The 15,831-nt window shown below is 46.0% G+C and overlaps 1 protein-coding gene across 1 annotated transcript; it reads left to right on the forward strand.

The window, feature by feature from the left end:
* The first annotated feature begins 1,108 nt into the window (after window positions 1–1,108).
* TNIP2 (TNFAIP3 interacting protein 2) lies at window positions 1,109–8,725 on the forward strand. The gene is made up of 6 exons (XM_084286756.1): window positions 1,109–1,640; window positions 3,727–4,032; window positions 5,894–5,977; window positions 6,561–6,842; window positions 7,230–7,349; window positions 7,834–8,725. Exons 1-6 carry the CDS (start codon window positions 1,188–1,190, stop codon window positions 8,113–8,115), a joined length of 1,527 nt encoding a protein of 508 aa, XP_084142882.1. The 5' UTR covers window positions 1,109–1,187; the 3' UTR covers window positions 8,116–8,725.
* Window positions 8,726–15,831: the final 7,106 nt, after the last annotated feature.

Consider the following 15,831-nt stretch of genomic DNA (forward strand, 5'->3'; position numbering starts at 1 on the left):
CCAGTGTTGTATTGTATTAACCAGGAAGATGTTTTCCTTGCATCCAATTAGAACTTTTTATTTCAGTTTTAGCCTTCGTGAAGGTGGTGTAAATGTTTTACCTTGCATTTTACATTCACCATTATCACCAGGCCTCTGATCCACCGCTGCTAGCACTGAGCACCTTGACTGCAGTTCAGGCTCCTCTACGTTCATCTTGCGTATTTCCTGCATATTTCACACAAATTCATCACTGTGCCTTTACAGTGACAGCTGCAAGTGGTTAAGGTGCTAACACAGGCAGTCTGCTCTCTATTGCACTGTCTGAAGTCATCTTTTTGTCCTTGGTACAGTGGCATCTAGCGTTTTTAGCTCTGCATTTCCATCTGTAATTTCTGGTCCAGGCACATCTTCTGTGACCGCACTGAACCTAGTGCAATGAGGTTTGTGTCTGCACATAGAGCTCCCTGGTGTGTAATTATACACATACATACATGTGTATAATAAATGTTATCACAAATAACAAACACTGTGGGGCCGGCTGGGCAGCGGGGGGCTGAGGGGCCGGGCCGGGCGCCTCAGCTCGGCTCCACGGGGCGGGAGCCGCCTCAGCGGGCAGGGGGCTCCCGGGGCTCCGTCAGGGGGTCGCCGCCGGCGAATTAAAAAAAAAAAAAAAAAAAGTCGGGGGAAAGTCCCCTCGGTGCGCCAAGGAAATTCCCGGAGCGGCTCCCGCTGGGACGCGGCGCTGCGGGGCTTTCGCAAGGCCGGGCGAGCCCCGGCTCGCAGCCCCTCTCCCCCTCAGGCGCCATGTTGTGTGCGTGCCGTCCCCCGTTGCCTCCCCCTCGCCCCACCGCAGCCTGCCCCCGGCTTTCAGCCCCGTTCCCCCCACCACTTCACAGCGCCCTCGGGCCGCCCTTTCTCCTCCCCGGGCTTCCCCGGGTGCCTTTGGCCCCGAGGTGGCAGCAAGCCCCGGGGGAAGCTCTGCCCTCCCCCGCTGCGGGCTTCCCCTCGGCGGGGCTGAGGGCAGCGGCGGCCGGGCGGGTAGCGGGGCAGGGCGGCAGGAGGAGCCTGCGAGCCCTTAAACGGCAGCGGCCGCCCCCTGCCTGCCTCGGGGAAGACGGAAGGGCGAAGCTACAGCAGCAGAAGCAGCGAGAGCAGCGCTACCAGCAGCAATAGTCCCGGCCGTGCCTGGCTCCTCACTGGTTTATATGCACCTGGCCGGGTTACTGCTTGCCCCGGAGGAGAGAGAGAAGAAGGGGCAGCGCCGCGAGCGAGGCTCGTCCCCCCCCGCCATGTGCTCGGTGAGCGAGGGCAGCAGCACGGACCCGCTGGTGGCTCGCTTCAGGCAGGTGGAGGAGACGCTGGAGAAGCTGCACCGCGAGAACAGGAGCCTGAAGAGCAAAGTGCCCCGCTACAACGCGCTCTGCACCTTGTACCACGAGTCGGTCCAGCAGCTGAAGCACCTGCAGCTGCAGCTGGCCGCCAAGGAGGCGACGATCCGGGAGCTGAGGAGCGGGCTGGCCCGCCAGCAGCCCAACGAGCCGGGGGCCGAGCCCGCCCGCTCGCTGGTGGACAGCCTGCTGGAGCAGCTGGGCCAGGCCCGGCAGCAGCTGCGGGACAGCGAGAGGCTCTCGGCGCAGAAAATGGAGACCCTGAGCCAGGTAAAGAGAGGGGAACCCACACCCGAGGGGGCCCCGGGGCCGGGGGGCGACCCCTCGGATCCGGCCCCGGTGCCTCGCCTGAGGCGGCGGGACCCTGAGGCGGGCAGCGGAGCCCCCTCAGCCCCGCCGCCCCTCTCCGCCTCGTTGAGGTTGAAAACAGGCTGGATTTTCCTATTATTCTTAATATTTTGAATATATTTTTTAACGCAGCCGCGCGGCAGGAGCGTAGGGTGGCGTTAGAAATCTCCACGGAACTGCTTTTGCCAGCAGCAGGAGAATGTAGTAAAAAGAAATAAGCAGCCCACAAACTAAGTGTGGAAGTTCCCTATTAATTAAAGACCCTCCTCGTTATCAGATGTAACTCTAAGACAAACAACTGGTGCCACAGCTTTTTTCTATTCAAGTATTTTTTTAAAAAAAGTGCACTTTAAAAAATGGCTGACGCTGTGTTGACATTGAGATCCTGCCTCAATACGTGCTTTGAAGAAGGAACCAGCAAGTCTGCACTGTGATGAGACAGACGGGGGGAAATAGGAGCTCTCTTGTGACAAAACAGTCACAAAACTGCCTCCCCTCCCACCCTCCACCAGCTCTATTTTTGGTCCTGCCGTGAAGACTTGCCCATGTTGGGTCTGAAGGGCTTAATGAATTTTGAAGCATTTCTTTCTGTATGAAGCTGGGTGAAGGAATTTCCAAACCAAGAAGTGGTACTTAAAATTGAAACAAGTATTTTTGTCATAAGTAATCTCTTGACCTAATGCTTATACAAAACATTTTCCACATATGACACTCACCTCCAGTACATTTAAATATGTTCAAGTTTGGAAATTTGTAATGAGAGATGATCTTGGTGACACTTTGCAGACAGATAAGAAACCGGTGGCATCTGAATGCCTGCTGTAGCCTGATGCAGAATAGCTTTAGTCTATGGCAGTGGGGAAAATTCAGCATGATGTGAAAGTGTAAACATCAGCAATAAGAGCATATGCTCCTTCTGTAAGTTAGCCTAACAGTTTATTTTAGAAATAACCGTTTTATGCCTTGCCATAAATACCAAAATCATCGTCACTAAAAATAACAACAAGGTACTTTCTGAAGTCAGATGCCTACATGCTGGCAGAGTGCTTCCTGTGGTTTATGGCCCTGTTAGTGCTGCTGAAGAACTGGAGCAGAGTTGAGCCTCTGTTTCGTGGTCTGTGCTGGTACCCAGGGGAACAGCTCAGCAGAGGTCTGGGCTACCAGCAGCCTTTACTTTTGGAGGATGACAAACAGAAGCTGGTTGTGGCAAAGTCAGGGCTGGCGTACTCGAGGTGCATGGTACCTCTGAGTGATCGTACCTGTCTGTGAGCAGACTTCTTCCTTCTCAAAGCACCTGAGATGAGAAGTTAACTTGATGCAGTGTGGATGATCCCCCAGACCCTTCTAATTCAACAAGAGGGCACAGCAAGGAGATGCATCTTTCTTTTGTAAGAATGCATCAGGCCCCCTTGCATGGAGCCAGCTCTGGACAAAATACTGATTGCTGCCACATGGATTTCATTTAATCTTTGCTTGTCCTTACCACTCCTCCTTTTCTAGGTGGGGAAGTTGTTGTGTATACACTCTGACTTGTCTTTGTCACAGTGCCAGGCAATGACTGTGCTTCACTGTTTTTTGATATCTTTCCAGTTCCAATTTTTTGAGGCAAATCTCTACTATCTGCTAATTTGAAATGTAGGACTATTAAAGCATTTCTCAGTCTCCATAGCTATTCTTTTAAGCTGCTTGTTTCTTTTATCTTTAATTTTTAGCTGCAATGTATGATTGTCATAAAATCTTCACAATTTTTTGCTTGTTGTTTCTGAGTTTATCATTCTGCTGACCAGGAAGTGCTTTTATAGTTGTCTGGGTAGTTTTTGATCGATTGATCTGTCAGTTCTAAGGTTGAGTGTTTATACAGACATTAATGGGATTTTTGCTTTTTAAGTACTTGGCAGGGAACGTAGGAGCAGTATGGGATTGCTGCAATGGGAAGTTCAACCTTAGAAATGTTTTGGCTTTTGAGTTCACTTCACTTTAAGTAACTTCCCCTCCCCCTTGTGTTTAGGAAGTGCAGAAGTTGAATCAGCAACTAGAGGAGAAAAATGGAGAGATACAGCAGATGATAAATCAACCTCCATACGAAAAGGAGAGAGAAATCTTACGACTTCAGAAGAGCTTGGCAGAGCGGGAGAAGGCTCAAGCCACCAGTGATGTTCTGTGCCGTTCACTCACTGATGAAACCCACCAACTTCAACGCAAATTAGCGTCCACAGCAGAAATGTGTCAACATCTGGCAAAATGTCTAGAAGAGAAGCAAAGAAAAGAGAAGGGGAATTCAGATGACCAGATTGCTACTGAACGTTCTAATCAGGTAGTTTTACTGCTATTATGTTTTGAGCACGTTATTAGCTTCTAAGGTGTTTATTACGATGTAAAACTTAGAGAGAAACAGCCCTTTGAATAATTTCATGTGTGGTGTAAAGGCTACCATGGCAACCTCTGATTACCAAAAACTGAGGATAGAAGCTGTCATCAGTCACTTGTGCTTTGGCTACTTCATGTGTTTATCTCCTTATCAAACATTTTTTTTTCGAGGAGAGGATCTTGAACCTCAGCCATTCCGTGATTGCAATCCTTCCCTGCAGGTACTGCAGCCAAGTACCTTCTTTATTCTGAAGAACATCTGTGTGCATCACTAGATGGTGCTGTGTTTTTGAAGATGCTGATAACTTGTTTAAGCATCTAAACTCACAAAACAAAGAAAAATCACTTTAAAAGTAGCTTTTATACTAAAAACTACAGCATGTGGTCTTCTCAGGTCAGGATCTGGCTTTACATGTGTAGTACAGACAGACCTACAGAAAGTTGGTTTCGGAAGAACTGGGCAAGGTGTCTCACCTATTTTTGTTCTGGGGTTCCCCTCTGCCCTCCCATTGCAAGGTAGCACTTCTCTCCAGCACATGTGTTTAGACAAACTGCTTCAGGACAGCGAAGTGGCAGAAATGCCACTGAGAAGGACAGAAACACATGGATTGTGTTGTGCTTCGCTGTGGCTTTGCAACACCTTTTCTTTCACCTTAGCTGAAGCTTTTCAGTGCAGGATAGACACAGTTGTTCTATTGTTCCACAAATCATGACAGTTCAGTCACTAGGTAATTCATGATACTATAAGCAAGCAACATTTGAGGTGCTGCCTCCAGTAACAGATAAGAGTACTGAATAGGGTGCTATAAACAGTTCTCACAAAAAAAAAAAGAATAATTTTCTCATGACTTTATGGTTGTGAAGTGTAACGCTGTGTTCCAGATGACCACTCACCTATGCTTTTATGATTAACTATATGCATATATCACTTCCACTTGTTGAAATGTTCCAGGAGCATTTCCAAAGAAAATATAATCACGTTAAAACTAGCTCTAATAAATAGAGGTGAAGTAGATGTAAGAGAAAAGGACTTTTTGAGGGAAACTTGAAACTTTTAGTATTATCAGGCTTTGTGTAATTGACAGACAGGAAACTTGATTGGCTTTGATCTATGTAACAAGTAGCTAACCTTGTCCAGCGGGGACTTCCCTGTTGAAGAAGAGAAATTTCAGATGCAAGTACGAGCTGATTCTAGGGAATTTTGTACAAAAGTGTTCTGTATTACTCACGTACGCCGGGGTTTTTTTAAGCAGATGTCACAACTGTAAAAAAAAAAAAAAAAAAAAAAAAAGAGTATCCTTTCACACAATGTATCAAACAGGTTTTCTATAGTAACTTCTTAGTACTAGCCAAAATTGACAGTAATAACAAAGCAATATGCAGGAATGGGTGTGTTCTTGTCTGGAGAGGGAAATGCAGTTTCCAAAGATGTTATGGCAACTGTTAAGCACAGTTGTGAGCAGGGTAGTCCCTCTGGCATGTAAAGGGTGGGGTATTTTCCTTGTTGGCTTCAGTGTGCTCAGAGCTTGTAAGACGTTTCTATGACACCACGTGGACATATCTAAAAGATATCTAAGATGGTAAAACCTGACTACATTTTGCTTATTATGCAAATAGTATAGGATGCAGCTTTTAGTGTTAAAGAAATGCAGTTTATAGAAACAAGCAGGCTCGTGTATGTACATATTTCAGTGATGGCAAGTATTTTTAGAAGAAACTCATAAGCTGACTTCGAGTACAACAGCATAGCTAAGTAACATCTGGAATTTTTATGTTAAAATAATGCTTCCTTTATCTGAAAATTACAGGTGTTAGACAATGAAACCTCACTTCAAACCCTTATCTGCAAGCTGCAAGATGAAAACAAAATGTTAAAACAAAAAGTAGCGCACGTGAGTACTTTCTTTTGTACAGCTTAAAAATTGATTTTGAATTACAGGAAGTTTGGGAATAGCTTGGGCCTGGTTAATCTAATTAAAGGGTAGTTTAATGCAAGTCCCAAGTTGGTTTTAGTCGTAAAGCGCATGACGTGCAAGCAGAGCACAGTCTTATTTCCTTGGCTAAGAGCAGCTTATTATTTTATATATATTTTGTTTTTAAAAAAATGTGCTGCAGAAAAAAATATGTTGTCCCTTCCATGCCTCAGGATTCCACTCCAGAAGAACAGCACTAGGCCTAGGGTGGCTGCCAACCCCTCCTATTCCTTATTACTTAATACTGTCTCTGTGGATTGGCAAACAGGGACGGGTGCCTGTGAAGAGCCTGGCATATGGCATAATCTTCCCCTCTCACACAAAGTAGCTCATCCATACTCAGTAGCTGAGTTAGCATAATATATATAAACAAAAGTACACCTATATACTTTAATATATATGTATTATATATAATATATATAATTTTAGTCCTGCTAACATAGCTTACGGAGGCTTGGAAGTTTGTGTCTTCATGTTGTGACTCCACTGTGTGATCTTTCAGGTGGAAGACTTAAATGCAAAATGGCAGAAATACGATGCCAGCAGGGATGAGTACGTGAAGCGGCTCCACCTGCAGCTAAAAGAGCTCAAGTCCCAGCTGGAGCAGCAGCACGGTGTAGCTTCAACACAAACCAATTCCGAGCTGATGCAGAAGGAGATATTCCGGTTAAACAAGCTACTGGAAGAAAAAATGAATGAGTGCATCAAAACAAGGAGGGAATTAGAAGATGTGAAGAAGGCTAGTGAAGGAGACACTGAGCGCATACAAATGCTGGAGCAACAGGTTAGTAAAGTTTCTGTTTCCCCTGGAGGTGGGAATTTTGTTTCTTCTCAGACTACAGAAATCTAGTGGGGGGGAAAAAAATAAAACTATTTTTTTTATATCTTTTACCACCTGTCTTGCCACATTTGGATATACAGGTAATTAATGCCGCACTTGGAAAGAAACACCACTTAAAAAACTACATGTGGGTCTGCTGGCTTTAATGTTCTGTGGTACAGATCTGAAAAAGAAATACGAATGCTTTTAAAGCACAGATATGATAGAGAAGATAATATTGAGATTCTGGGAATAAGTGCTTACAAACAAAAAGAATCTCAGCCTCAACTATGTAATCTAACCTGCCATGCTCTAACTTCATCAAATGCTAACATAATGATTCTTTTTCAGGTCCTGGTTTACAAAGACGATTTCACATCTGAGAGATCAGACAGAGAACGAGCACAGAGTAAAATACAAGAGCTTCAGCTAGAAGTCGCATGTCTCCAACACCAGCTGGCAAGACGACAGGTAAGCAAGCAAAAAGCTCGTTTCTCCAATAAGTATATCTCATCAGGATTCAAGACTAAAATGTACTTCTAAATACCTTTAAAAAACCTTAGTACTTCTAAAGCTGCACTGAACTGAAATGGCTATCAAAAACTTGTATTCTTTCAAAGTCAAGCTCTAGCAGAGATGCGTGTCAATACATACATATTCCTTTCTAGTCCATTTTTTCCCTCTTTTTGTTGACCACAATAACAGTGAATTCTCATTAGGGAGAGAAGGACAACTGACTTGTGTTAACAGTGGCATCTTGAAAGTAGCATACTAGCTATATCCTGTTGTCTAGAAGCCTGCTTATGACTCTTTGAAATAAAACTGCAAAAACTGATGGCTATTTTATTTGCAAATCTTCAGGTGAACCCATAGGCAGTGTTTCAAATAAGGGTGATATTTTATTTTAAAGAATGTTTTTTTCAATTTTTTCAAAAGCTCTTCTTTCTCTTTCTAGGACTCAAGAGATACAAGTACTCATTTCCGAGTTCACGTTGGTAACCAAAATCATACGCATGTACAGACGAGCACTGAGCATCTACGAGGCAACAGCCCAGGCCAGACAGGCACAAGAAGAACACCTTCACAGTCTGAACAGACTTCTCCACCTGGAGACAATGGAAACTCAGGAGCAGAGGGCAGGGGACAGGGTGAACTTCGATGCCCTCACTGTATGAGGTTTTTCAACGATGAACTCAGTGATGAATTTCTCAAGCACGTTACTGAATGTTGTCAGTGACAATGTGGTGTGAGGCACATAAGAAAATCACTACTCTACAGACTGCAAAACTTGGACAAATGGACACCTCTTAGTAATTAGGAAGATGAACAGTATCTACCTCTTATTTGATTTCACCTTCTCTTGGACTGTACAAAAGACTTCAAGGTAAAGCAAAGTATTTTCATGAAGAATTATTTTTTTGACAACTACAAGGCAGGCAAACATAATGCAAATTCTACTCCAGACTAAAGAAAATGAAACTTACAGCGGTAGCTAGCTTCAGAGTACAGCTTGGCTCTTACTGGAGAGTAATTATCCACAGCAGTCTGAAGGCTTAGGAAAAGAAGTCACTGAACTTGAAAACTTCCTTCTCTTCTGAAAAGATAGTGTGAAGAATGGGGGAGGAACAGCTTGACGGAAGAAAAAGACCTCTTGTGCTTTATCTGGATTAAAAGAGAATATTTTCTTGGCTATTGAGACCAAACTTTCAGACATCTTATTTGAAAATCCCTGTGTTCAACTGCAATCAGGAGAAGTGGAAAAAAAAAACATACAAGGGCTGGTTGTTAACTAAAACTAGCCTGTCTTTTTGCACAGACAATGTACAGGGATATTTATTTTTTTTTTCTGTGCCATAAATATTTCACATAATGTGTATTTGTGTAATTATTGATTGAATTCTAATTCTACCAAAGTGTTATTTTTATAATAAAAGTGATTGTGAAGTTGCTTTACTATATTAATGTAGTCAAAAATGTCTCTTTCAGTGCATCATAGTTCAAGTAACTATACTTCAGGGCTAACTAAATGTCATGGTTTCAGGTATGAGTTGTTCCATTACTGCAGTGACAACCAGTGTCTCAAACTGTATTCAAATAGGTTGAGAGTCACTCATGTGAGAGGACAGATGATCTTTCAGCTGTATGAGAATCCATTTAATGCACTAACCTGCCATGCAATGTTTGTGACAGGGCCATTGATAACTTAGTTTTTTTCTTGTCATTTCTAAGTTGGAGATAACATGAGCATAGAGCTGAGGGACTGTTTTGAGATGTATTTTTAGAGATAAGGTTGTACAGACATAATGGGGCTACATTTTTCTTCCCAGCATTGGCTCCAGGTAGTTCTGACTAGGCAAGAGCTGCAGTTAAGGACTTTACAGCCAAAGTAAAGGCCTACTCTAACCATGACCTTCCATAATTAAACAAAACACCCAGCCACCTTCCTTTGTATAACACCCATCTTCTGCTTTGTTTCCTTTCCAGTTCAGAGGACTGTGAATATTTTCCTTTGCTTACCCTTCTGTATTTCTATTACCTTCCTTCTTTCCTCAGTGCTTCCAAAACAATAAAAGTTGCTGTGATTTCCTACAGCATGAACTCCTAATCTCCCATAGAGCACATTTATCCTGCTCAGAGTAAAGCCAGCCTCCCCATTAGTTTAGTCTTCCTTTCACTGTTTCCACAGTTTCAGCACAAGCATAGAAGATGCTCTTCATTGTGCGCCAGGGTCACAACACCGTAAGGCCATAGCACACACCTCTTTCCCAAAAAATAGGTAACCGAGCAACACAGCAGTCCGCCCCATATTTAATGTGGTGTGAACCTGGGGGGTTACAGCACAGCTAAAAGAACTGGTGTCACAGCTGCTTTCCTTGGATGAAAGGGAAACAAATTTTTGAAAGAAACAAGACATTGGGGCTTGCTTGTATCAGAGCAGTGAGTCCACTTCATCTCAGGAATCCAGGAATCTCATAATCCAGGAAGGCACATATGAAATACTGTGATGAACAGCTACAGATCTCTAAGCACATCTCTATTATTTCATCATCCTTTTACAGCCCCAAAAGAAGCTGATTGTATGTGCCAATGTTGCCTCAGGTGGGATATTACCAAAAAAAGATGTGTGGGCCATTGCACGCAGCCTGCAGGTGCAATGGTTTTTAATGGTCTGATCTTTAACCGATTGTAAACCAGTGATTACTGGTTTGTTCTTCCCAACGCAGCCTGCACAAACATGCACTGATTTTTTTTAGGGTGACCATTTTATACATTACCTTTTAAGGTCTCAGAGATCAGATGTAGCCCACACAATACAGGCTGAGAAAAATATGATTAAGCTTCCTGTGGCATAAACTAATCTCGCAGCAGTTTATTTCTTCTGACTGTTCTCAGTAGACAAGTCTTGTTTATGACTTCAGTGTACATCTATACCATATTGCCAGTAATCGATCCAGTAGAATGAGGGTTTTTTTAATTTATTTTTAAGCGATTCACTCTGCAAAACAGTTACAAAAAGACAAATAGAACAGTAAATTCAATCTTGGCATTCCTTTTTTTTTGTTGCTTGGAGCTGATCACTGCATTGATACACATCAGTCAGAAGCTCAAGCCTGCTGTGGGTTTCCAACGTGTTAATCTCTGTGGGTACAGCTGGACAGACTGACCTACAGCTATTAGAAACAGATGCAAGAATTAAGATAATAATAATCTACATTGTGCAGCATACAGAAATCAACAGAAGATATTCTCACGGTTTCAAGTCCTGCAAATCAGTCCCCTGTCAAAGCAGAGATCAGAACCCAAACCCTGAGAAAGGAAGGCCCTTTAACGTGGAGAAACTGGATACAGCTCTGAAGAGGACCATGCTGGCCCAACAGATGCAACCTGGTGAAGTTCTAAATCACGCCCAGATTACAGCAAGTCTCCTATAGCCTAACCTAAAGCTGTGTGGTAAGAGTCTACAATTTGAATACCAATGGCAAAAATCTAGGACAGATCTACTGCTTTTCAGTTTAAAAAAACCTCATCTTCAGAGCTATTTTACAATTTCCTATTGTGTAACTCCTCCTTCCCCCTCCCTAAGCTGGTAAAAAAACCTTGCCTAGCCTCACCTATTTCTTTGTCTTTGCACTAACAAGAAACCAGTTACACAGTGAAGAACTACCAGTGTCTGGTTACTAAAACCACAAGTGTTTGATTTGAATTGTAAGGCCTAAACTATTTGTCCTAAGAAAACCTGTCTGTTACCCAGTGCATGGAGTTTTACAGCAAAGTCACTGGCAGATCTCTTGAAAAAATACTGTGAAATCTCCCCACCAGGCAAAGCACACACATCCATGCTTCCCATGCAATTATTACCAACATCCACATTCACAATTCAGGTTCCTCGAATTGCAGACTGAATGTACAGAAACTGCCAGCTCCACCACCCCAACACTGAAGTGAAAGCAGCCAGAAGTTCTCAGCAGCTTTTGAACCCTTTAAATTAAGGAGAGCTCCTTCTGGCCTCACACTGCTTTCTTCTGCTACTTGGATGGCTGTCCAAGGAGTGGGTGTCTTGTTTGGCCAAACAGTAAAAGCAACCCAGTTCCTTTCCCCCCAAAAAGTGATAAAGTAGTAAAAGTGATAAAGTGATAGTGACAAAGTGAAAAAGTGATAAAGATGAGTAAGAAGTAACTGGATAAAATGAAAAGAACACCATCAGCTTTACGAACTTTCATTAGCCATTTGTACAACCTGTGTTCACTCAAAACATCTGCAAATCTGCAGAAACAATTCCTCACCCAAGAGACTCTTAAAGCAGGAGATCTACAAGACCACACGGGACTTAGTTCCTTATTTGCTGCATTGGTACCAAAAGGCATCCGAGGTAACTGAACCCTGCTCAGGCCCATTCCAAATTGTGTAACTCTCCCACAGCCATGCTAGCAGGCTGACAGAGGTACCTCTGGAGGTCCAGGGAGGCTGGGTGGAGGCACGACAACTCTCTTCTGGGACTTAGAGGATCATGTCTTAGCACGTTATGAGATGCCAAGATGGATTTGTCCATTTATTGTCATCGTTAATCCATCCCTTCTCTTAATTTCTCCCTCCTTACCATTACCTTCCTGAAGTTGTCCTCCAGAACAGTGTGAGTCCAGACCCTGGACAAGCAGCCATCTCGTCACCAACGAGGTTTTCAGACCACAGCTTCACTCCAGGTGCTGGCAAGCTGCTTCTCACTGCTCCTGCATCTAATTATACTTTATTTTGGGTGGGATTTTCAAGTAAATGCTATTTGCTAATACTGCCAGGGTGTGCTGGTTGCCATGCAGAATCAGGCCCTCAGTGCACCACCACAACAGCAGCTGTAGGCAAGACTGACTCACAGTCACAGAAAATACAACCAGGAGAAACCTCAGAAGTTGGTCCCTACCCCAAGAGCCCCAAGGGAGAGTCAAGGTCAACAATAAAGCTGTCTTCTGGAGCATGGCAAGTACTGAACTACAGAACCAATACCCTAAAAATCCTCTCAAACCTTTGGCAACTGGAAGGCCACATCTGTTTCCCCTCCCAAAGACTGATAGGACATCAGAACTTTTAAACCAAGCCTTAAGCGATGCCTCAAGATTAAGAGCTCACTGACATTAATACCAATGACAAGAATAAAGTTTGTTCAAGAAGATACCTATGCTTGACGGTATTTTTTTTAAGCTTCTATTTCCTGTGGCTTTGCTGCATGTGTATATATAGAAAGCAAGGGAAATTCCAAACAGCACACCACCGTACTCAGAACAGCGCTGCTCGGTCCAAAAAAGGGAAGTCTCAAATTCTTTTTCTACAAAATCAATGTGAATTCAAAGTATGCTGCAGTAATATTTCCTAGTACTGTGCTCCAGTAGGTACCAGCCTGCGGCTTTCAGCTAAAGATCTAAAGCTGCAGAAATGCCTGTGGGGGACTAGGTCAGAGCAGCAGAGCCTCAGCGATGTAACACCAGGTTTGGCAGTGTTCGTGGTCAAGGTGGGCTCCTGCCTTCTCACCTGATGCCTCAGCTCCTCGCTAGGTGCAGAGCCCACTGAGCCCACCCACTGAAGCTTTCTAGGCACGTCCTGCCTGGGGGGCAGAGCTCCAGCAGGGTCGGGAGAGCTCCCACAGCCAGCGGAGGTTTGAGGTTCCCAACAGCACCGCTGCTGTTCAGTGCAGTCCCCCCTTTTCTCTTTATTACATCCATTTTTTCCTCCTCTTTTTACACTTACAGGTGAGAAGCCATGGGTGCAAGAACCCTTCAAGACACGTGTTGGATGTCTTGTGTGGATAAGGGCTGATGTTTTCCCTCAGGAGGCTGTGGTGTTTCCATTGCACAAGCAGCTCCGCTGTGGACAGCGCTGGACCTGAGGGTGGGTTACGAGAAAGCTCATTTCTAGAAGGTGCCAAAAAAAACAACAAACCACCGTTAGAAGTGTGTGCTTGGCTCACCCACACTTGTTCCCCAGGACAGCACCACTTCTGGAGAGCAGGCCACAGCAGCGAGCAGGACAGCCGCCTGCTCACGCCGTCACCCACCCACCCGCTGTCACCCCAACACGCCTCGCCCAACGCCTTTACACCCCCAGTTCTCAGTGAGTGGGAGGGAGGAAAGAGCTGTGGGACTCAGTTTTGGGGAACCGGCAGATCCTCCTCCGTCCCCTCCCTGTCCCCAGCACAACGCTCTCCCTCCCCTGTTTGCACTCACCCAAATCTCTTCGTTCAATCTGTATCGATACAAAAAGCATCTCCCCTGCTCCATTGCCCTGCATGGGACCCTCCTGGGTCACACACACACATCACAGGCAGCTTTCAGAGGCAGGACGTGTTTTTAGGTGAGCCCAGGGTTTGCAGGATGGAGGACAGGGCACCAAGCTGTGCGTGGCTCCAGCTGTGCCCCCGCAGCTGCAGCTCGCAGCGTGCCAGCCACCTGCACCAGCCACCTGGTCCCCAGCCTAAAGGAGAACCACGATGCTCGTGAAGAGAGCCCCAGGAGCAGCCCCAGCACAGACCCCCAGAGAGGGAAGGGACCTTCCTCTGGTCCTGGCTGCTGTGATGAGGAGCCTCCCCTCCCTACACCGAGAGCAGGCCCAGGCTGAGCCCTAATCCTGAGCTGCAGGCGATCCTTGCCAGCAGGAGCATGCCACCTGCAGCAGCACTGACTGCGTTTGGTTTAGGAGCTGCTTTTAGGGTGTTGACGGCTCTGCACTGCCAGAGCCTGGGACAAGGCCTGGTGCAGAGTGCCTAGAAAACAAGAGACAGAGCAGTTCCCATCCTCAGTGGCATCCAGGAGATGTTCAAGGACTTGGCACAAGTCCACCTCTAACCCTCACGTCACAGAGGACAGTCACAGCAAAGGGCCAGGAGACCAACAACAGCACGGAGAGGCAAGCAGGGGCAGAAGTTCACCCAGAGCCTCCTTACAACGTGGCATCGGCCCCAAAGCACATGGTATTTTCCATGCAATTAAATGATGCACTTACACAGCACCTGCTACACACACGCAGCAGGCACAACAAAGGACGTGCTCACCATCTCTCCCTGTGTTCAGGGCAGGCTCACCTGGGCATGGCACTGGGGAAGGTCTCCTTCTCTGGGACATTTCTCTGCTAGGAGGGCAGCACACCTTCCCCTGGGAGGTCAACTCGTTCCTGTAGCTCAGGCTCAGACAGACACCCACTGTGAATGCACGTGAGATGATTTCTTTGGGTGAGGGACGTGTCCCCTGTCACACCTGTGACGAAGCAGAGACGTGCAGGCCGTCTGTCTGTCTGTCAGTGCCTCACTGCTGCGCCGTGCAGAGGAGGGGCATCATCACAAACACAAGGGCCTGCAGAGAACGTGCCTGCACCGAGCTCTACACGTCGTTAGAGCTTGCATCTATCAACTGTGGGAGGGAGAAGATATAAAAGTTTATTTATTGCAACTGTAGAATTGAATAATGAGGCCCACAGTGATCTATTCCAATGCTGGGAATTGCTCTTGGAGCAACAGCCCCCCAGTTACCAGCATTCCCTCGTTGGGGATGCTCTTGGCTGGGTGAACACGGCGAGAGGGGAAGAGCTGCGAGCCACAGCACGCCGAGATCCCGCAGAACAGCCTCCCGCAGAGCAATGCAACCCAGGAGAGGTGCTTGTGCTGAGACAAGAAGGGGTTTTGGTCCTCATCAGCAGGTGAATGATGCAAAAGCAGCTCTGCCTCCAAGCTTGTACCTTGTTTTCTTATAAAACAGAGCTCTGACAGCTCCCCCGTGACTCTTAAAGTAGCTTTAAAACCACACAGAGTTTCTTTTAATAGGACTGAGGAAGCCAAGTCCTCTCTCTCTTCTGAGCCGTCCACTTCACTGATTAGAGCCCACTTTTACCCTATTCCAGTCACACCCTAACACAAAAACAGTTCTTGGGGCAAGACCCAGTGCCCTGGACATCACCCACCCCACCAAAAGGGTCACCCAGACAGAGAGGTCAGCTCCAAAAGCACCCTCTGTTTGCTCTTCTGTACCTCTGTATCTAAGGGGTGGTCATCAAGAGGCACCTCAACCCCAAAGGTACCAGCACCACTTTCCCTGGGGGCACCCACAAGTTTTTACACCTCTTCAGTACCAGTCTTTTGGCCCTAGGAGAAGGATTCCAAAACTGCTCCAGGTGGTGTGCTGAGACTGACAGGAGGCCTCTGACAGCCCCAAAAATCACACGCTGTGTGCAAAGCAGAATTGATCCCCGCAGAGGGGAGGGCTCTGCAGCCCCCTGTGCAGCCACCCACTGCCCACAGTGCCAGGGAGCAGAGCTGGACTGGGAAGGAGAAGATGAAGCTGGCCTGAAAGAGACACGAAGGCAAAGAGGTGGTGCTGAGACCAGCCAGAGGGACGAGAGCAGGGAGCTTTAAAGGCAGTTACTCAGTCATCTTTTTAGATGAATTGCTGCGGCGGAGCCGAGGAGCCAGCTCGAG

This window comes from Netta rufina (assembly GCF_964035555.1).
Source record: "Netta rufina genome assembly, chromosome: 4".
Taxonomy (NCBI): domain Eukaryota; kingdom Metazoa; phylum Chordata; class Aves; order Anseriformes; family Anatidae; genus Netta; species Netta rufina.